Here is a 22,675-nt window from a genome sequence, read left to right as displayed (position 1 = left end):
CACAGTTGAAGTGTACCTCTGGTGCAAATTACTGACCTCTGTCATCATTTTAAGTGGGGGAACTTGCACAATCGGTGGCTGACTAAATACTTTTTTGCCCCACTGTAATTCAATGCCTTTAACTGTTTTCTATCATGAATTTGCAATTTGGGATTCAGTATCTTCACTCAGGGCACTGTGGACTGGAAGAGCCAGCGACTGAGCCACCGACCTTTGAGTAGCAGATGACCTGCCCTACCTCCTGGAGGTAATCAGATTATGTGTAGTTATTAAAATGTGCTGGGAACTCCCAAAAAGCCCACACCTTGAGGTCACTCTCTTTTTATACTTCTTGTTTTTCTTTTAGACTCGTGCAAAGTTGCCACCGTCACAGTTGTAGCTGTACTGAAACTGACGTACCAATGTAATGTTCTTTTCCTCTCTTCAGTCTTGGGTTGTCTGTAAAAACACAAGATTCGCTTTGAAAAGACCGAAAGCATTGACTGATCAGAACTAATCCCTACACAAACAACTCACCAAACACGATCAGGCGGGTGTGGGTATCCGTGGAGCCCAGAGGATTCTGGGCTGTGCAGCGAAACATGGAGCCATTGAGCTCAGCAGGGACTCTCTCCAGGATGAGTTCCCTTCCGTTATGGACTGCTCTGCCATCGAGCAGATCCCCACCAACCTTGGTCCAAGTGAACATTGGCTCAGGGAAGACTTCACTCTGTGGACACACAGGTGTGTGAGCATGAGAAGCATTTTAAATTTTATGCCATTGAAACTGTCACAGCTATCCAACAGAAGTACACTGCAAAAACTCAAAATCTTACCAAGTATATTTGTCTTATTTCTAGTCAAAATTATCTCATTACACTTAAAATAAGACACAATCAGCTACAGGGCAACATTTCAGTAAGCTAAAGGAACTTGTTTCAAGACAGTGAATCTTGAAACTAGAGAAAAACTAGAGATTTTTCACTTGTTCCATTGGCAGATTTTTTCACTTATTTTAAGCTAAAATATCTTGTATTAAGTGAAAAAATCTGCCAATGGAACAAGTGAAAAATCTCTAGTTTTTCTCTAGTTTCAAGATTCACTGTCTTGAAACAAGTTCCTTTAGCTTACTGAAATGTTGCCCTGTAGCTGATTGTGTCTTATTTTAAGTGTAATGAGATAATTTTGACTAGAAATAAGACAAATATACTTGGTAAGATTTTGAGTTTTTGCAGTGTACTACAAGTTCAGATTTTTAAACTTCACAATGATTTTTAGAGTCTCTGTGTTGAATACTCACTGCAGAAGGTCCCAGCTGGAAGCCCTGGACAGTGATCCGCACTGTATCTCCCACTTTGGCTTTACTGGGACTCATGGACAGCTTAGGTCCTCTGGGAGCAGCTAAGAGGAAAAATGTAAAAATAACACACTGGACACTGAACACATGTGACTGGATTTAAAAACAACTCTGTTTGCATGTTAGCTCAGCCAGTTAGTGAATGACTCACCCAATGTGACCTCAGCTTGCATGGGCATGGATAGAGCTGGGTGGTTGACCTCACAGCTGAATAGAGCCTCATTGTCAAGCTGGGGGTTGAGGCTCCAGGTTAGCATGGCTCTAACCTCCATGGTGCCATCGCCTGCTGCCTGCTGCCGGTGATAGAAGTAATAGAGAGGGTCAGTAGTCTGAACCCAGCGGGGAAATTCCCTGCTCACTATTGTCTCAGGGATAATCTCAGTGGTTTCCTCAGGATTCAGTTCGGACTCTTCTTCTTGGCCCTGAGAGTCAACAGGTCCATTATGGTCTAGCCTGGCCTGCTTCTCCTCTTGCTCCAGCAGGGTCCTCTGGAGTTTGGTGTCATCAACATCTCGACTGGTCAACACCTGGGTACTCCAAAGCCCTGCCTGGTTCATAGTCCAGCTCTTTTTGTGACCTGGGCTCTTACTTTGAACTCCTACTGAAGAAAAAGACTGGGCTGTTGGCACAACATCAATAAGCTCACCATCTCTCTTGAAGTATACCTAAACAGCAGAGAGAGAAAAACTTAGCTCACTAGGCATTTTGAAGACATTTAATCATAAGTCAAGTTCAGCTGGAGAACTCCATTGTGTGTGTTAAAGTTAGTAGGATAGTGCAGAAATGTGAGTCTCATCCACAGCTGTAAAATTTTTAAAAATGCTGGCAGCCACCAGTGCTACCCCTCAGGCTCCTCCTCCATAGATCTATGGTTTAAATCTGAAATCTTCCAGGTGATTTTCAGAAAAGTTGACCTTTGACCTTGACCTTGAAGTTGAGGTCACTGAGATTTTTAGTATTTGCACCTGTGCTATTAATTCATTTGGAAGTCCATGCCGCCTGTTTTCCCACCCGCCCAGTAGATAATAATAACTCAGCCTTTTACGGCTAAGCAGCAACCAGGAAAATCAAATAATCGTCAGGTTGTAATTTTTACAAGTCTATGATATAGACACCAACTTGGACATTATCAAGGTTATTGGCAGTTGCACTTGCTCCTGTTGTCTTCACTGATAGCAGACACTTCTCAGGGGTTGGTAGTGCTAAGACAACTTTACATACAGGATTTGTTCCCCGTGTGGCAACATGTTTAGATTTATCTTTGTTTTTAGTCATTTAGGTTTAGGCATCCAAACAGGCTTACAGTGCAGAAGGGGGAAATGAAATAGGAACAGGGTGAATAACAAAATCTAACCATCCTTTCAGTGTACATAAGAGCTTTTGCATTTTGCTATAAGATGGGTCTGCATTGTTCTTGCTCTATTGCTTTTTTATTTTGTAGTGGCATTTTCAGCAAGAATTGTATCCATCTATTTAATTCTGCTTATCTAGTTCAGGGTCACTGCCTGGGATAGGGCTGAAACTATCTCTGCTGAGGGCAAGAGGGGGGGGGGGGGGGGGGGGGGGAGGAGGGAGGGAGGGTAGCCAGAATTATGTTTCTAAAATGACATTGCCTCTAATTCTGTTGGCTTCATAAGTGGAAAACACGAAAGCATACTGTAAATAAAGGAGCTGTCACTGCACTGCTGATTGTTGGAGTTTTCCTGCTTACAGCCACATAATATTCTCCAATATTAATTCCCAATGCAATAAATTCCCAATTCCAATGTTCAAAAGAGGTCATCCAGGGTACAGAACACAGTTTTAAATAGCTTTTTTGCTTCCAAATTTCCAACTGCTGTAGGGTGCATCAAGTAGGGGTTATTGCTCTTTTTATGTGAGCACCAACCAAATCCAGCAGTGCACACTAAATTAATTCTGCAGTGAAAGAAAGAACACAGTTTTCAACTCTATCAGGAAAATATTTGAGTTGTTTCCATATTCATAAATAGGCTGATGATCAACAATTAAGTTATCCTTCCTCACATACTTAGCAGTGATGTAAATACCAAATCTTTCAAGAGAGATAAAGACATAAAAATTCTCCATCTCACCATGGGAGCTGGTTTTGCTCCTGTAACAATGCAAACCAGAGTGAAGTTTTGAGCCTCGTAGCGGCTGAATGGAGCTGGGCTGTTGGCCACCACCACAGAGATAGACTTTGGAGGTACTGGAGAGAAAATACAATGACCAAGGCAGTCAAAGAGGAAGGTGCTTTCATTTCATTGAAGGTGTGTTTAATGAAGCTGAGCTGACACTGGAGTGCAAAGACCTTAAAGAGCAAAAATTTCAAAACATTACAATAATGTTTTTTTTTACTATTTTTACAACTTATTACCCCAGTGTAATGAATTCTTCCTGTAAAATATACACCAATGGCAAATTATAACCAAACTATAGCTATAATGAAATACTTTACAATACTTCCATAAATTACTACAGAATTTAGTAAAAGATATACATGGTGCCAAGAGAAAACCACTGATACAGCCAGAGATGTTCATGGGACAACATGAGTATGAATACATACCTATGACAGTGAGGGTGATACTGCTAGAGGCTAGAATAACTTTGTCTTTGGAATTTCTGTCATAAATCCCTACATGGCACTCATACAGGCCATCATCCTCCATGTGAACTTCTGGAAGTCTGTTCATGCAAAGAATGATTTTTATTAACAACTCAGATTTTCTGTGGAAAATTATCATAGAGCATAACAAAAACACTATTTCAGTGTACTAGTCTCACCGAACTGTTGACTGGTATACTAGGTCCTCCCGTTTGCGGTTGTCCTCCATGTTGGAGTAGCTAGTGTTGTACATGGCATTATAGCTGAAAATCTTTTGCTTGGCACTGGCTCCTTCAATAATCTGCCAGGGAGAAGTACATTAGAATTAGAATCAATTGAACTAGAGGAGGCGGACCATATAGATACAGTGGGGCAAAAAAGTATTTAGTCAGCCACCGATTGTGCAAGTTCCCCCACTTAAAATGATGACAGAGGTCAGTAATTTGCACCAGAGGTACACTTCAACTGTGAGAGACAGAATGTGAAAAAAAAAATCCATGAATTCACATGGTAGGATTTGTAAAGAATTTATTCATAAATTAGGGTGGAAAATAAGTATTTGGTCACCTCAAACATGGAAAATCTCTGGCTCTCACAGACCTGTAACGTCTTCTGTAAGAAGCTTTTCTGTCCCCCACTCGTTACCTGTATGAATGGCACCTGTTTGAACTCATCATCTGTATAAAAGACACCTGTCCACAGCCTCAAACAGTCAGACTCCAAACTCCGCCATGGCCAAGACCAAAGAGCTTTCGAAGGACACCAGGAAAAGTATTGTAGACCTGCACCAGACTGGGAAGAGTGAATCTACAATAGGCAAGCAGCTTGGTGTGAAAAAATCAACTGTGGGAGCAATCATCAGAAAATGGAAGACATACAAGACCACTGATAATCTCCCTCGATCTGGGGCTCCACGCAAGATCTCATCCCGTGGGGTCAAAATGATCATGAGAACGGTGAGCAAAGATCCCAGAACCACACGGGGGGACCTGGTGAATGACCTGCAGAGAGCTGGGACCAAAGTAACAAAGGTCACCATCAGTAACACACTACAACGGCAGGGAATCAAATCCCGCAGTGCCAGACGTGTTCCGCTGCTGAAGCCAGTGCATGTCCAGGCCCGTCTGAAGTTTGCCAGAGAGCACATGGATGATACAGCAGAGGATTGGGAGAATGTCATGTGGTCAGATGAAACCAAAGTAGAACTTTTTGGTATAAACTCAACTCGTCGTGTTTGGAGGAAGAAGAATACTGAGTTGCATCCCAAGAACACCATACCTACTGTGAAACATGGGGGTGGAAACATCATGCTATGGGGCTGTTTTTCTGCCAAGGGGACAGGACGACTGATCCGTGTTAAGGACAGAATGAATGGGGCCATGTATCGTGAGATTTTGAGCCAGAACCTCCTTCCATCAGTGAGAACTTTGAAGATGGAACGAGGCTGGGTCTTCCAACATGACAATGATCCAAAACACACCGCCCGGGCAACAAAGGAGTGGCTCCGTAAGAAGCATTTGAAAGTCCTGGAGTGGCCTAGCCAGTCTCCAGACCTCAACCCCATAGAAAATCTGTGGCGGGAGTTGAAAGTCCGTGTTGCTCGGCGACAGCCCCAAAACATCACTGCTCTCGAGAAGATCTGCATGGAGGAATGGGCCAAAATACCAGCTACTGTGTGTGCAAACCTGGTAAAGACCTATAGTAAACGTTTGACCTCTGTTATTGCCAACAAAGGTTATGTTACAAAGTATTGAGTTGTATTTTTGTTATTGACCAAATACTTATTTTCCACCCTGATTTACGAATAAATTCTTTACAAATCCTACCATGTGGATTCATGGATTTTTTTTTTTTCACATTCTGTCTCTCACAGTTGAAGTGTACCTCTGGTGCAAATTACTGACCTCTGTCATCATTTTAAGTGGGGGAACTTGCACAATCGGTGGCTGACTAAATACTTTTTTGCCCCACTGTATGAATTTATGCACGCCTCAGCTTCCAAACAGATACACCTATGGTATCAGTTTCAAAATCTTATGTGATTTCCGTCTCGAGTTATCGCTTTACAACATTGTGTGAATGTGTGCGTGAATGGGTGGATAACTGGATATGTAAAGCGCTTTGGGGTCCTTAGGGACTAGTAAAGCACTATATAAATACAGGCCATTTACCATTTTACCATTTACCATTTCAGAAAGCTTGACCTCTGACCTCTAACCTTCAAGTTGAGGTCACTGAGATTCAAAATCGCCTGAGAGTTTTAGTAGACACGCCTATGGTATCAATTTGAAAGTCCTATATCAGCCTTGACATGTGCAATTTGCCAACCCCAACATAAAAAAGTAAAAAATGTATTTCCAGTTTTTGTGTTGAGATTAGTTGACTAACGCAGCGGTTGAAGAATATCCCATTTCTTTGCCATGAGAAACTCTTAGGTGTATTTTGCAGCTGGCTTTGGGTCATTGTCCATCAGTAGTTTGAAGTACTGTCCGATCAGTTTTGCATCATTTGACTGAATCTAAGCATTAAATATAGCCCTGTGCACTTCAGAAGTCAGACTGACATAGCAGCCACATCAATAAATCCATCTGTAAAATTAGATAAACACACTGGCACATGCTGGCACATCATGGGCTGTTGCTTTTCCATTATCATATTTTTCTCTTCCCATGATTCTGGTATAAATTTATCTTGTCTATTTCATATCTGCCCAAAAAAATTTTTTCCCCCTTAACTATGCAGGCTCTGTTTTTTGGAAAAGTGTAATCTGGCCCTTCTGCTGAGTGTAACCGGTGTTTGCACTTTGTTGTAAATCAGAATCAGAATCAGAATACTTTATTAATCCCGAAGGAAATTATAGGTTACATCAGGCAGCACGCTAATGGTGCATGCGCACTTACAAAGGAACCTTCTGACCAAACTTTACACAAACATCACATTGGGAAGACATGTCAGAGAGGTAGGCTGATAGGAAAAAACAACGGAAATACAATATACTCAGGCTATAAAGACTTTGCACATCATTTCCTATCTACATTTTGCACTCCTCTCACTCATAATCTTACATATTTGTTAATTTATCATTTGTATTCTATAACTGTAGGTACTAGGTATTATATATTTCTTTTATGTGTATTTATTGTTAATATTTATACAGTGATGTATATATTACATATACTGTAAATACTTTTCACCATAACACCACAGCAAGATCCACGCACAAACTTGGAAATAAAAGTCATTTTGACTCTGATTCAGTCTGAGAGCCAAGTGTTTGGTTGGGGTGATGCGGTACTATTAGGTCTTCAAGATAAGATGGGGCCTTATTATTTAAGACCTTGTAATGTGATGACAAGGATTTTGATTCTGGATTTAACAGGGAGCCAATGAAGAGAAGCCAGTACTGGAGAAATCTGCTCTCTCTTTCTAGTCCCTCTCAGTACTCTTGTTGCAGCATTACACACGCAAGATCATCATTCAGCTCAAAGCTAACTAACTTTACCTGTTCGCTTTCCCGAAACCACACAATCTCTTTCAGGCTGCCATCTGTTTGGAAGTTGCACTTGAGTGTGACTGTATCTCCAATGACGACAGGAGGAAGAGATTCACTAGTAACGGTTAAATAACCTGCCAAGAAGAAAACAGAGGAAGATAAGACTCCTGCAGTGAATAGAAAGGTTCTGCACAGTCAATAGTCCTGTAGTTTCTTATACTATTCACTGCTGCTCTGTTGTACAGGGAGTGCAGAATTATTAGGCAAATGAGTATTTTGTCCACATCATCCTCTTCATGCATGTTGTCGTGCTCCAAGCTGTATAGGCTCGAAAGCCTACTACCAATTAAGCATATTAGGTGATGTGCATCTCTGTAATGAGAAGGGGTGTGGTCTAATGACATCAACACCCTATATCAGGTGCGCATAATTATTAGGCAACGTCCTTTCCTTTGGCAAAATGGGTCAAAAGAAGGACTTGACAGGCTCAGAAAAGTCAAAAATAGTGAGATATCTTGCAGAGGGATGCAGCAGTCTCAAAATTGCAAAGCTTCTGAAGCGTGATCATCGAACAATCAAGCGTTTCATTCAAAATAGTCAACAGGGTCGCAAGAAGCGTGTGGAAAAACCAAGGTGCAAAATAACTGCCCGTGAACTGAGAAAAGTCAAGCGTGCAGCTGCCAAGATGCCACTTGCCACCAGTTTGGCCATATTTCAGAGCTGCAACATCACTGGAGTGCCCAAAAGCACAAGGTGTGCAATACTCAGAGACATGGCCAAGGTAAGAAAGGCTGAAAGACGACCACCACTGAACAAGACACACAAGCTGAAACGTCAAGACTGGGCCAAGAAATATCTCAAGACTGATTTTTCTAAGGTTTTATGGACTGATGAAATGAGAGTGAGTCTTGATGGGCCAGATGGATGGGCCCGTGGCTGGATTGGTAAAGGGCAGAGAGCTCCAGTCCGACTCAGACGCCAGCAAGGTGGAGGTGGAGTACTGGTTTGGGCTGGTATCATCAAAGATGAGCTTGTGGGGCCTTTTCGGGTTGAGGATGGAGTCAAGCTCAACTCCCAGTCCTACTGCCAGTTTCTGGAAGACACCTTCTTCAAGCAGTGGTACAGGAAGAAGTCTGCATCCTTCAAGTAAAACATGATTTTCATGCAGGACAATGCTCCATCACACGCATCTAAGTACTCCACAGCGTGGCTGGCAAGAAAGGGTATAAAAGAAGAAAAACTAATGACATGGCCACCTTGTTCATCTGATCTGAACCCCATTGAGAACCTGTGGTCCATCATCAAATGTGAGATTTACAAGGAGGGAAAACAGTACACCTCTCTGAACAGTGTCTGGGAGGCTGTGGTTGCTGCTGCACGCAATGTTGATGGTGAACAGATCAAAACACTGACAGAATCCATGGATGGCAGGCTTTTGAGTGTCCTTGCAAAGAAAGGTGGCTATATTGGTCGCTGATTGGTTTTTGTTTTGTTTTTGAATGTCAGAAATGTATATTTGTGAATGTGCAGATGTTATATTGGTTTCACTGGTAAAAATAAATAATTGAAATGGGTATATATTTGTTTTTTGTTAAGTTGCCTAATAATTATGCACAGTAATAGTCACCTGCACACACAGATATCCCCCTAAAATAGCTAAAACTAAAAACAAACTAAAAACTACTTCCAAAAACATTCAGCTTTGATATTAATGAGTTTTTTGGGTTCATTGAGAACATGGTTGTTGTTCAATAATGAAATCATTCCTCAAAAATACAACTTGCCTAATAATTCTGCACTCCCTGTATATACATCAAGGCTGAGGCATGTTGTTGCTGAGGACTTTATTTATTTGAAAGCTGTACTCCCCAAAGTGCTCTACCAGGGGCAACAGGACACTGGACCATGTGCACAGTAACATCAAGCGACACCCCTCCCCCACCTCTGACAATATGACCACTCGTCTCTGCTCTTCATCTGTTTTTAAACCATCCTCAGGAAACAAACCCCTCCAAGCACCCAGGTCACTAAAACATGGCCAGATGGTGCTCTCATCCAGCTACAGGTGTTGATCTGACAGACTGATTCATCTTTGAACAGCAGGACCTGGAGAGCTTCACCTAGTCTGTCCTTTTCTACATTAAGTGCTGTGTTGAGAATATAACAGTTTTTCCTAACTGGAAACCTTGGATCACGAGAGAAGTACAGGCTCTGATCAGAACTGGTAACTCTGCCTTCCAGCTGAGGGAAAGTTTTCTGTACAGCACTGCCAGAGCCAACTCTAGGAGGGGTGTCAAACAAGCTAAGGAGGCTCACAGGAGGAGGATGAGGCCTTCAGTTTCACACTTAGCAGAGCAGCTCAACAACTTCTTTGCTCAGCGTCACCTCACCTCCCCCTCCTTCTCACCCAGCACTCTCCCTTTAGGAGCATGAGGTAAGGAGGCAACTGAGAGTGGTGAACTCCAAGAGAGCTTTGTGGCCATGATGGCATGGGGCTGTGGTCAAAGCCTGTGCGGACCAACTGGGAGGGGATCTTCATCAGGTTGTTTAACCTCTGCCTGACTCATGCCACCATTACCACCTGTCTGAAGGCCTACATAATGATTCCCATTCCCTAAAAGCCTGTAATAGACTTCCTCAATGACTACAGACCTATACCCCCTAAATCTTCAGTCATGAAGTGTTTCGAGTGTCTCAGCATATCAGAGACTGCCTACTGCCCTCTCTGGACCCCTACCACTTTGCTTACAGAGCAAATCAGTCCACAGAGGATACCATCTGATCCTGTATCACTGATCTCCTCACCAACCAGCCCAAATCAGTCAGACTTATGTCACATTCTAAAGATCTGACATGTGGGGTACCGCAGGGTTCAGTTCTGGGTCCTATTCTTTTTCTTTTGTACATGTTACTTCTAGGACTTCTAATTAGGCAGTTCCCTGAGGTGTCTTATCACTTCTATGCTGATGATATTCAGCTCTATTGCTCTTTTAAGCCAATGGAAGTCCATAAACTGTCCTGTTTAATTAAATGTTTAGCTTCCATTGAATAGCGGCTTGGTCACAACTACTTACAGCTGAACTCTGAGAAGTCAGAAACATTAATTATTGCCCCCGACAACCAGATATCAAACAGCATCTTGGTTCTCTCGCTCATCTGTTCACCCTAGCCTCAGGTACCTTGGTGTGATCTTTGATTCTGCCATGTCCCTAGAACAACAGTCTCGTCAGTTAATTAGGAATTGCCTTTTTCAGCTAAGAAACATCTCCAAACTGTGAATTTTGCTGTCTAAATCTGAGTTAGAAATGGTTATTCATGCTTTTGTTTCATCTCGCTTAGATTATTGTAACAGTCTTTTTCTTTGTCTGAGCAAAATGAATCTTGACCATCTCCAGTTAGTCCAGAATGCTGCTGCAAAGCTTTTAACTAAGATACAAAAAAGAGAGCACATTACACCAGTGTTACGTTCATTACACTGGCTTCCAGCCTGAGATCATCTAATCAAAGGCTGTTGGTAGTCCCACAAACTTGTTTTAAGACCAGAGGAGATCGATCTTTTAGAGCGGTGGCCCCCAGGTTGTGGAATGCTCTCCCTCCATCATTGCGTTGCCTTGATTTTATTTATTCTTTTAAAAAGCAGCTTAAGACTCATTTATTTAAATTGGCTTTTAATTTGTGCTGTATGTTTGATCATTGATGTATTTTATGTATTTCTGTTTTATATTATTGTGAAGCACTTTGTGGTTTTTATCCTGTGAAAAGTGCTATATAAATAAATTGATTTGATTTATCTTTTCAATGGTCTGTTGTCATGTAGCAGTGAAGGCTTGATATAGGACCCAAAATGCAGACTAATTGGGAAAATTAAACTTAAACACAGCTTTATTGCTGAATGACTATGTACATAAACCAAGAAACCTAAACTGAGATACCAGCCGGAACACACAGCCAGAGGATGAGGGAGATCACCACACTGGACGGAGGGAGACACAGACAGTAAATACATCAGAGGGGGTCAGAGCAGAGATGAAACACCTGGGGAACACAGGTGAACAAAATCAACTGACGAGACAGGGGAAGAACAACCGAGTATGGAACACACAGGACTCTTGTCTAGTTTCAAACAAAAACAGGAAGTACGTGAAACATACACACCAAGATGCAGACTGATGAAACCCAGGGAACAGAGGGAGGGGCGAGAGAGGGAGGGACGAGAAAGGGCATAAGAACAAGGAGAGCAAGGGACAGAAAGGCAAGAGAAACCAGACAGACACACAGACCATGACTGGGGAAACGGGGGACAAACAAAGGACCTGCTGTGGTGGACACTCATGAAAGCAACCAACTAAATGAACACGTTGTCATGGTCCCTGTGCCTGCCCGGCCAGCCCAGTGTGGCCACAAATGTTTTTGTTTTTGTTTGCTCTGCCTTTGCTCTCCCCTCTCTTGCTCGCCTTGCTCTCTCTCTCTCCTGTCTCTCTGCCTGGGCGGAGCTCAGATTGAGCTCCCACCCTTGGCCCACGCACCTGCAGCTGATCACCAGTGATTCTGCATTTGGTTACTGACACTTCTTAAGGCAGGGGCGCTGAGCTACTCGTCGCTGGAATATTGAATAACTCTAGTTCAGGCATGGGCGAACTACGGCCCGGGGGCCACGTGCGGCCCGTTAAACGTTTTGATCCGGCCCGCCAAACTTGAAAAAAATTTAATAAATTAACCTTGTTAATGTTTTATTTCCCCTGCAATTCTGATGTTTCCTCACTAGATGGCGCACTCTAGATATATTGGCTTTGTTGAGGTGAAGCGGCGTAGGCCTATTACTCCACGTTTGCACTTTACCCTGTGACCTACCGCCCCTCTATGAAGATGAGCGGACCCAAGAAAAGGAAAGTGGACAGAGAATGTCGAGTGTTCAAAAAGGAGTGGACAACTAAATATTTTTTCACTGAACACCGATTATCTGCTGTTTGCCTGATATGCCAAGAAACTGTGGCGGTTTTTAAAGAGTATAATATTAGCCGTCACTTTGCCACAAAGCACGCAAATTATGCTAGCAAGCTCTCAACAAAAGAACGGGAATCTGCTGCTGAGAAGTTGGCAGCTAATTTGAAGGCTCAGCAAAGTTTTTTTCACCGTCAAACTGCCATTCAAGAGTCAAGTACCAAGGCCAGTTTTATGCTTTCATTCAAAATAGCAAAGGCCAGCAAACCACTGTCAGAGGGCGAGTTTTTAAAAGAATGTATGGTAGAGACAGCAGGTATTTTGTGCCCGGAGACCAAAGACAAATTTGAGAAAATCAGTTTATCACGGCGGACAGTGACTCGCCGTGTAGAACTAATAGATGAAGATATCACCAGCATGATCCGTGTTAAGGACAGAATGAATGGGGCCATGTATCGTGAGATTTTGAGCCAAAACCTCCTTCCATCAGTGAGAACTTTGAAGATGAAACGAGGCTGGGTCTTCCAACATGACAATGATCCAAAACACACCGCCCGGGCAACAAAGGAGTGTAGAAGCAAGAAGCATTTGAAAGTCCTGGAGTGGCCTAGCCAGTCTCCAGACCTCAACCCCATAGAAAATCTGTGGCGGGAGTTGAAAGTCCGTGTTGCTCGGCGACAGCCCCAAAACATCACTGCTCTCGAGAAGATCTGCATGGAGGAATGGGCCAAAATACCAGCTACTGTGTGTGCAAACCTGGTAAAGACCTATAGTAAACGTTTGACCTCTGTTATTGCCAACAAAGGTTATGTTACAAAGTATTGAGTTGTATTTTTGTTATTGACCAAATACTTATTTTCCACCCTGATTTACGAATAAATTCTTTACAAATCCTTCCATGTGAATTCATGGATTTTTTTTTTCACATTCTGTCTCTCACAGTTGAAGTGTACCTCTGGTGCAAATTACTGACCTCTGTCATCATTTTAGGTGGGGGAACTTGCACAATCGGTGGCTGACTAAATACTTTTTTGCCCCACTCTATAGTATAGGCCATCCCTACACACAAACCAATACCATTTCAAAGTCTAAAGCTCATCAAAGATCCATAGGGGGAGGTACATCACTGTTTAAGATATTATCATGGAACAAAAAATACATTTCGTAAATGTATATGGCCCCAACGACTCTATGAACAATTTTTCTTTACTTTTGTCACAATCTGAAAGCAGGGACTCAAGCGCAGAACAGGTTGACGTCTCAGAGCACCGTTTATTTACACACCAGTGCGATAATATATACAGTGACGGGGAAAAATCCAGGGTTCCAAGGGATTAGGGGAAGGCTCTCTCTCTCACGTTCGCTCACGTCCTCACATCCAACTCACACACGTTCGTACAGCTGGGAGGTCACAGGTCCGGGAAGGTAAAGTTAGTAGCACAATTATCCAGCGATGAGAAAATCTGTGGCCCAGCCTCAAATAGTAGTCGGGAAATCAGCTGATCGCCAACAGGTGTGTAAGCCAAGGGCAGGAGCCAGCAGTGAGCTCCGCCCAGGCAGAGAGGTAGGGGAGAGAGAGAGAGAAAGCAAAAACACAAGTGTAGCCTTATGAGGCCGGCTGGGCAGGCACGGGGACCGTGACAACTTTACCTAGAGCGTCAAAAATTCCCAGCATGCTTCACCATCAGAGCTTCTGTTGCGAGCACGTCACTACCTGACTGAGGTTCCTCTCATTCCCCTACCAAGGTCTCTCATTGTCCAGAATTTCTTCTGATGTCTTCTCCCACCATTTCTTCCAAATTTTGCCAGCACACTTGCTCCACTCAGTGGATTTCATGATCATGCAGTTGAGGTCACGGATCGCTTCTCATCGCTAGTCTGCCTACCACTTATATTTTTGCCTTATATTTTAGTATCCCCTCACCCTCATCAGTTGCACACCACAAAAGGAAGACAAGACAGGGAAGGAAAAGCCCAGGTATATTACCAGACAAGTTTTTGTGATAAATACTTCAGGTATGCCTCTTCCAGAACAATGCATTCCATTATTGTCACAAGATTTCAAGATTTTGCTTTTTCTCCAACAAACTAAGCAAAAAGTTTTCAAAGAAAAGTGATTTTATGTCAATTTTATAGGCATTTACATCTTAAAGCATGGTATCACCAACATTCTCAAATACCAATTTTGGTTTAAAAATAGATTGGATTATGACACATAGATCATGTGTCATGTTTCCTGTCCAGTCTGTCATGTGTTTCACGTCTGTGTTGTGTCCATGTTGTCAAGCTTGTGTGGCATGTCTATGGCTGTGTCCATTAAGAGACCGCATGCTTGAAGTACGCATTTTGAGACCTATTAGAGGATCATCATTTAGCCTGGAGAAATAGTTTGCTGCTTTATAAGAAAGCCCTCCGCAAAGCCAGAACATCTTACTATTCATCACTGATTGAAGAAAATAAGAACAACCCCAGGTTTCTCTTCAGCACTGTAGCCAGGCTGACAAAAAGTCAGAGCTCTTTTGAGCCAACAATCCCTTTAACGTTAACTAGTAATGACTTCATGAACTTCTTCACAAATAAAATTTTTATCATTAGAGAAAAAATTACCAATAATCATCCCACAGATGTAATATTATCTACAGCTACTCTTAGTACCATTGATGTTAAGTTAGACTCTTTTTCTCTAATTGATCTTTCTGAGTTAACTTCAATAATTACTTCCTCCAAACCATCAACGTGTCTTTTAGACCCCATTCCTACAAAACTGCTCAAAGAAGTCCTGCCATTAATTAATTCTTCGATCTTAAATATGATCAACCTATCTCTAATAATCAGCTATGTACCACAGGCCTTCAAGCTAGCTGTAGTTAAACCTTTACTCAAAAAGCCATCTCTAGACCCAGCAGTGTTAGCTAATTATATGCCAATCTCCAACCTTCCTTTCATATCAAAAATCCTTGAAAGAGTAGTTGTCAAACAGCTAAAAGATCATCTGCAGAGGAATGACTTATTTGAAGAGTTTCAGTCAGGTTTCAGAGCTCATCACAGCACAGAAACAGCTTTAGTGAAGGTTACAAATGATCTTCTTATGGCCTCTGACAGTGGACTCATCTCTGTGCTTGTCCTGCTAGACCTTATTGCAGCATTCGATACTGTCGACCATAATATCCTATTAGAGCGATTAGAACATGCTGTAGGTATTACAGGTACTGCACTGCAGTGGTTTGTATCATATCTATCTAATAGACTCCAATTACCAATGTAAATGGAGAGTCCTCTTCATACACTGAGGTTAATTATGGAGTTCCACAGGGTTCAGTGCTAGGACCAATTCTGTTTACATTATACATGCTTCCCTTAGGCAGTATCATTAGAAGACATAGCATACATTTTCACTGCTATGCAGATGACACCCAGCTCTATCTGTCCATGACGCCAGATAACACACACCAATTAGTTAAACTGCAGGAATGTCTTAAAGACATAAAGACCTGGATGGCCGCTAACTTTCTGCTTCTTAATTCAGATAAAACTGAGGTTATTGTACTCGGCCCTGAAAAGCCTAGAAATATGGTATCTAACCAGATTCAAATCAAATCAAATCAAATCACTTTTATTGTCACATCACATGTGCAGGTACACTGGTACAGTACATGTGAGTGAAATTCTTGTGTGCGAGCTTCACAAGCAACAGAGTTGTGCAAAATACAATAACGTAAACAAGCAAAATACAAGAATGGCTACATCTGAAACTAATATGTACAATATGTACAATATATAATAGTATATGCATTTCTGGATTTGTATACTAAATATTTTTCTACGTGTGTGTGTGTGTGTGTGTGTGTGTGTGTGTGTGTGTGTGTGTGTGTGTGTGTGTGTGTGTGTGTGTGTGTGTGTGTGTGTGTGTGTGTGTGTACACATATTTTACAAATTAAATAGTGTAAACAATAAAATAAAATACATAAATATATAATATAATATATATATTCTTACTCTGGATGGCATTACCTTGGCCTCCAGTAACGCTGTGAGGAACCTTGGAGTCATTTTTGACCAGGACATGTCCTTCAATGCACATATTAAACAAATATGTAAGACTGCGTTCTTCCATTTGCGCAACATCTCTAAAATTAGAAATATCCTGTCTCAGAGTGACGCTGAAAAACTAGTTCATGCATTTATTACTTCCAGGCTGGACTACTGTAATTCATTATAATCAGGATGTCCTAAAAACTCACTGAAAAGCCTTCAGCTAATCCAAAATGCTGCAGCAAGAGTACTGACAGGGACTAGAAAGAGAGAGCATATTTCTCCTGTTTTGGCTTCCCTTCATTGGCTTCCTGTTGAATCCAGAATTGAATTCAAAATCCTGCTCCTCACATACAAGGTCTTAAATAATCAGGCCCCATCTTATCTTAATGACCTTGTAGTACCATATCACCCCATTAGAGCACTTCGCTCTCGCTCTGCAGGCCTACTTGTTGTTCCTAGAGTATTTAAAAGTAGAATGGGAGGGAGTGTCATGGTCCTGGGTCGGTGACCCAGCGCTTTTAGTTTGTTATCATTTTCTAGATGATGATTGTTTAAGTTCTGTGTTATATTCGGTCTGCCTCTGAGTCTGCGTCTGTATCTGTCTGTCTATGGTGTCACCCCATCTGTTTGTGAATCTGTCTGTTTAGTTCAATGTCTTGTCTGGTTCCATGTGTCTGAGTTTCCTGTTTTATTGTGAAGGTCCGTGTCGTATGTGAGTGTGATCAGTTTACGTTTCCCCTGTCCCGTCAGCCCAGATTCCTCCCAGCTGTGTTGCCCTCCTGTCTCTCATCCCCTGATTACTGGTGTGTGTATTTAAGCCCTGTGTGTTCTCCTGCCTGTTGCCGGTTCGTCTGTATTACTCAGTGTCAGTCTATGTATCCACTGCTCGGTTTCATTCAGGTTTGTGCTCTGTAGTTTAGTTGTTTCCCAGTTTAGTTTAGTTCGAGCCCCGTTTTGCTGTTTGTCCACATTCTTTTTGTGTTCAATGAATCACCTTCACTTCTCCACGACTGCCTGCGATTGGATCCTCATTTATTCCACACGGCTTGCCTCGGGAGCCGTGACAGTACGAACCGGCCACTATGGACCCAGCAGCAGTCAACCCGCCCGAGGAGCTCCGGGAGGATATTGTTTACTCTGTGGACAAATTAATTAACTTATGGCTCGAGCATGAGGGGAGAGAATTCCGCCAAGGCATAGCTGTTCGGCTACAGCGCTTAGTTTCTGGTCTCCCCTGGTTGCTCAGCTCACTTCACCCGCTCACACAGAATTTCGTTCTGAACGAGCTTCATCTTATCCCCCCTGCTACCACCCACCTTGCAACTCATGCTTCACTCCCTGACCCGACGGAGAGTGTCCTGCCCGGCCCGTCGGTCCAGCCTTCAAATGGGAAACGGCACTCACGCCGTCGACGCCCCTCGCCACAGTCGGACCCCAGGATATCAGAGCGGCCGACTGTGGTGAGTAAAAAGGATAACAGCTCCAATCTGAACTTTGAGACGTTTTCTTCTGGGGTTGTTCGGGGTGTGTCAGTGGGAGCTAATTCACAAAGCTTACCTACCTTCGTGATAACCGATCTCTCCCAGGTTGGCATTTTTAAGACTTCAGTGAAAGCAAAGGGCTGTTGTTCTTCTGAACCTGTTAAACCCATGTCAGCTAACCCAGGGTCTGCTGAAACTGTGGCATATATCCCAGAGACAATTAACACCAGCTCTGATAATACCAGGACTGTTTATTCTTTTGAACTGCAACCGGAAGCTCAGTTAGCCGCCCGGCCTCAAGCTCAGTTAGCCGCCCGGCCTCAAGCTCAGTTAGCCGCCCGGCCTCAAGCTCAGTTAGCCGCCCGGCCTCAAGCTCAGTTAGCCGCCCGGCCTCAAGCTCAGTTAGCCGCCCGGCCTCAAGCTCAGTTAGCCGCCCGGCCTCAAGCTCAGTCTCCAATTCCACCACCGTCGTCATCCCAACCATTGTTTCAGTCACCCTCAGTTCAGCCTCCTGTTCAGCAGCCACTAGCCCTGCACCCTGTGTCACTTGCTACTCCGGTACAACAAGCTCAGTCAAATCAATCTAAAAGGAACTGTGTTTCATCCGTTTGTTCTAAGCAGAACGTCAAACCTAATGATAATGTAATCATTCCTAAAAAGCTGGCCAGTTCGGAGACTGTGACGCGCTCCAGGGCCTTCCCCGGGGCTGAGTTTCAGCCCTCAGCCCACTCTGGACCCCTGGAGGCTAGGAACCCAGCTGAGGACTGCACCTGGCTGTCACTGCCTGAGCAGAGTCAATGCTCTGGGCGGCTGAAGTCTGCTATGTGTTTGCCAGAGGCCCGTGCGCCTGCTGGTTCTGTTCTGTCCCTGCCAGAGGCCCGTGCGCCTGCTGGTTCTGATCTGTTCCTGCCAGAGGCCCGTGGGCCTGCTGGTTCTGATCTATTCCTGCCAGAGGTCCTCGCACCTGCTGGTTTTGTCCTGTGTGTTCCAGGGTGCCCCTGTGCCCACTGGTCCTGAGACTGTTCTCGCTGGAGGGCCCGAGGAGCCCGTCCAGCCTCCTTCCTCGTCAGCTGGGGGGCCCGAGGAGCCCGTCCAGCCTCCTTCCTCGTCAGCTGGGGGGCCCGAGGAGCCCGTCCAGCCACCAGCTGCTCCACCAGCAGCCTCATCCTCGCTTGCAGCAGCAGTTTCATCCATGCCGCCACCTGCTGCAGCGCCTCCGTCTCCAGCTTCCACGCCAGCTGCAGCCTCCGTGTCTTCATCCACGCCAGCTGCAGCCTCCGTGTCTTCACCCATGCCGTCGCCTGGCTCGGCCTCTGCTGCATCCTCGCCTGGTCCAGAATCAGCATCATCCTCGCCGTTGCCTGGTCCGGCTCCGGCTTCAGCATCATCCTCGCCTGGTCCGGCTCCGGCTTCAGCATCATCCTCGCCTGGTCCGGCTCCGGCTTCAGCATCATCCTCGCCTGGTCCAGCTTCGGCTTCTGCTTCAGCCTCACCTGGTCCAGCCTCTGCTTCTGCTTCAGCCTCGCCTGGTCCAGCCTCCGCATCCTCATCATCCTCATCAGCATCGCCTGGTCCAACTTCAGCTTCAGCATCAGCATCGCCTGGTCCAGCTTCTGCTTCAGCGTCCTCATCAGCCTCGTCTGGTCCAGCCTCCGCTTCCACCTCGTCTGGTCCAGCCTCCGCTTCCGCCTCGTCTGGTCCAGCTTCCGCTTCGCCTGGGGCTGCAGGGGCCACGCAGCCTTCAGGTCCCCTACTACCACCTCCACATCGTCGGTCATCTGCCAGGCCGCTTGTTGGGCATCTCCGCCACCGTGGACGCCCTCCTGAACGCCGCCACTGCCTTCCGCGTGGCCGGCCTCCGGACTTGTTTCCACGCCGCTGTTGCCGTCCGCACGGTCGGCCCCCAGAACTGTTTCCGCGCCACTGCCTACTGCGTGGCCGGCATCCGGACCTGCCCCGCTGCCATTCGCATGGTCGGCCTCCTGAACTTGGCCATCTGGGCCTTTTTGGACTCTGTCCCTCCGTCCTGGGCCCCCTCCGCCCGCCCTGGTCGGGTCCTTTTCTGTTTTGTTTTGGTCGGTTTTTTTGTTTCTGCTGGGCTGTCTGGAGCCAGCCCTTGAGGGGGGGGTACTGTCATGGTCCTGGGTCGGTGACCCAGCGCTTTTAGTTTGTTATCATTTTCTAGATGATGATTGTTTAAGTTCTGTGTTATATTCGGTCTGCCTCTGAGTCTGCGTCTGAATCTGTCTGTCTATGGTGTCACCCCATCTGTTTGTGAATCTGTCTGTTTAGTTCAATGTCTTGTCTGGTTCCATGTGTCTGAGTTTCCTGTTTTATTGTGAAGGTCCGTGTCGTATGTGAGTGTGATCAGTTTACGTTTCCCCTGTCCCGTCAGCCCAGATTCCTCCCAGCTGTGTTGCCCTCCTGTCTCTCATCCCCTGATTACTGGTGTGTGTATTTAAGCCCTGTGTGTTCTCCTGCCTGTTGCCGGTTCGTCTGTATTACTCAGTGTCAGTCTGTGTATCCACCGTGTCTTCTCCCTGCTGTTCATCGTCATCCTCCTCTGCTCGTTTTCATTCAGGTTTGTGCTCTGTAGTTTAGTTGTTTCCCAGTTTAGTTTAGTTCGAGCCCCGTTTTGCTGTTTGTCCACATTCTTTTTGTGTTCAATAAATCACCTTCACTTCTCCACGACTGCCTGCGATTGGATCCTCATTTATTCCACACGGCTCGCCTCGGGAGCCGTGACAGGGAGAGCCTTCAGTTTTCAGGCCCCTCTTCTGTGGAACCAGCTTCCAGTTTGGATTCAGGAGACAGACACTATCTCTACTTTCAAGATTAGGCTTAAAACTTTCCTTTTTGCTAAAGCATATAGTTAGGGCTGGACCAGGTGACCCTGAATCCTCCCTTAGTTATGCTGCAATAGACATAGGCTGCCGGGGGATTCCCATGATGCATTGAGTTTTTCCTTTCCAGTCACCTTTCTCACTCACTATGTGTTAATAGACCTCTCTGCATTGAATCATATCTGTTATTAACCTCTGTCTCTCTTCCACAGCATGTCTTTTATCCTGTCTTCCTTCTCTCACCCCAACCGGTCGCAGCAGATGGCCGCCCCTCCCTGAGCCTGGTTCTGCCGGAGGTTTCTTCCTGTTAAAAGGGAGTTTTTCCTTCCCACTGTTGCCAAAGTGCTTGCTCATAGGGGATCATATGATTGTTGGGTTTTTCTCTGTATCTATGAAGCGCCTTGAGGCGACTTATGTTGTGATTTGGCGCTATATAAATAAAATTGAATTGAATTGAATTATTACGTCACCGCGACGCAATGACGGCTGTCCCAATCCGAAGGGTACTTCAAATGCATACTCCAAATATGCTGTCGATTTCCCAAATGTCAAGCGTCGTCCGGTGCACGCTTCGTGGTCCCATATATCCCAGAATTCATAGCGCGGCGGTGGGTGTGGATAATTTTGCCGCAAAATACGGCAGAAGCAGAGCGGCCGAAGAGTGAACTGTCAAAAGTACTGAATATTATGTCACTTATGTGCGAATGTTTAATAATGAAGACATTCCTGTTGGCCACATGTCGGCAGAGTTATGTGACATTAGTGATGTTTGTACTAACTTGGTTTTAGAGCCTTTACTTTAAAATATACGCCGTTCAATAGTTGACCATAATCTTACAGAGAATGTGATGATTTTATGGATAATTAAAGTCAGTCATATATCCACAAACACAACAAGCTGAAACTCAGTGATGCTGCTCGGTTTGTAGTCCTGAATATCACGGCACAAGCAGGATTCACTGCACTGTTAATGTTAGCTATGTTATATTGCTGCCTCTGTTCGGTGGTGTCGAGCCAAACGGATTTTAACGTGTGTTTGAACGAGCTGACGGTTCACTCGTTAAGCTGAAAGAAAGATGCTTTGATCACAGGAGTCACACATGTGTCCACTGTACCATCTGGAAACTCTTCTTGTTTAGCACTCGTAATAACACAAACACTAAATCCTCCTTCTCTTGTGCTGTTTTGTAGCAGTGTATACACCTGAGACTGTCACCTGTCTGTCTGTCCTGCATTCTTTCTCTCTTTCTTTCTCTCTGATTGTGGAATAAAAGTATGAACATGTGTTTATAAGTTACACTTGTGTTTGAATCCTGCAGCTTATCACACATTTGATTTCCATGTGTGACAACTGCAAGTGTCCAGAGTGAGGACAGACTGAGGGACCCACTGCTGCACATCATCTGTGAGGCTTTGCACTTTGATACAGAGTCCGTCTGTATCTGGAAGTCCCACAGGATCTTAGCTCGGTCATTCTCCACCACCCTTGGGGGTGTCTCCCATTTTGACCTTGGAACTTTCAGGCAATATTCGGCACAGATGTTTCTGTATACTATGCCGGCCACTTGGTTATTGCGTTCCATGTATGCCCTGCCTGCTAGCATCTTGTGCTGCCATGATTAGTGCCTCTGTGCTGTCTTTCAGTCCAGCTTTGTCCAGCCACTGGTAGGATTTCTGGATATCAGCCACCTCCTCTATCTGCCGGTGGTACATACCATGCAGGGGCCTGTCCTTCCATCATGGTTCCTTGTATCCCTCCTCTTTCTTGGGTTTCTGCTGCCTGAGGTATTCACCGAGCACTCGGTCAGTTGGGGCCATCTTCCAGGAAAGCCAGCTTTCCTAGCTGCCTCTTCATGGTTCCCATTCGCCTGCAGGAACCCCAAGTTCTTGTAACTGTCCTCTATGTCTGCAATGTTGCCTTCTGGTAGCTCGATCCCC

At 44.6% G+C, this 22,675-nt stretch overlaps 1 protein-coding gene across 2 annotated transcripts in view; it reads right to left on the bottom strand.

Annotated features, from left to right (window-relative positions):
- Positions 1-22,675, bottom strand: part of igsf21b (immunoglobin superfamily, member 21b) — a 46,050-nt gene that overhangs the window by 2,434 nt on the left and 20,941 nt on the right. For both annotated transcript variants that reach the window (XM_026154579.1, XM_026154580.1), the window contains 8 exons: positions 7,447-7,571; positions 4,124-4,245; positions 3,906-4,024; positions 3,430-3,545; positions 1,488-2,001; positions 1,280-1,380; positions 517-709; positions 400-438 (listed from right to left, as the gene is read on the bottom strand). In XM_026154579.1, the coding sequence (XP_026010364.1) occupies positions 400-438; positions 517-709; positions 1,280-1,380; positions 1,488-2,001; positions 3,430-3,545; positions 3,906-4,024; positions 4,124-4,245; positions 7,447-7,571 (1,329 nt within the window). The remainder of the gene's footprint in view (positions 1-399; positions 439-516; positions 710-1,279; positions 1,381-1,487; positions 2,002-3,429; positions 3,546-3,905; positions 4,025-4,123; positions 4,246-7,446; positions 7,572-22,675) is intronic.

Source organism: Astatotilapia calliptera, chromosome 20 (genome assembly GCF_900246225.1).
Source record: "Astatotilapia calliptera chromosome 20, fAstCal1.2, whole genome shotgun sequence".
Classification (NCBI taxonomy): Eukaryota; Metazoa; Chordata; class Actinopteri; order Cichliformes; family Cichlidae; genus Astatotilapia; species Astatotilapia calliptera.
The sequence above is the reverse complement of the archived record's forward strand: the minus strand, read 5'-3'. Positions and strand labels throughout refer to the sequence as shown.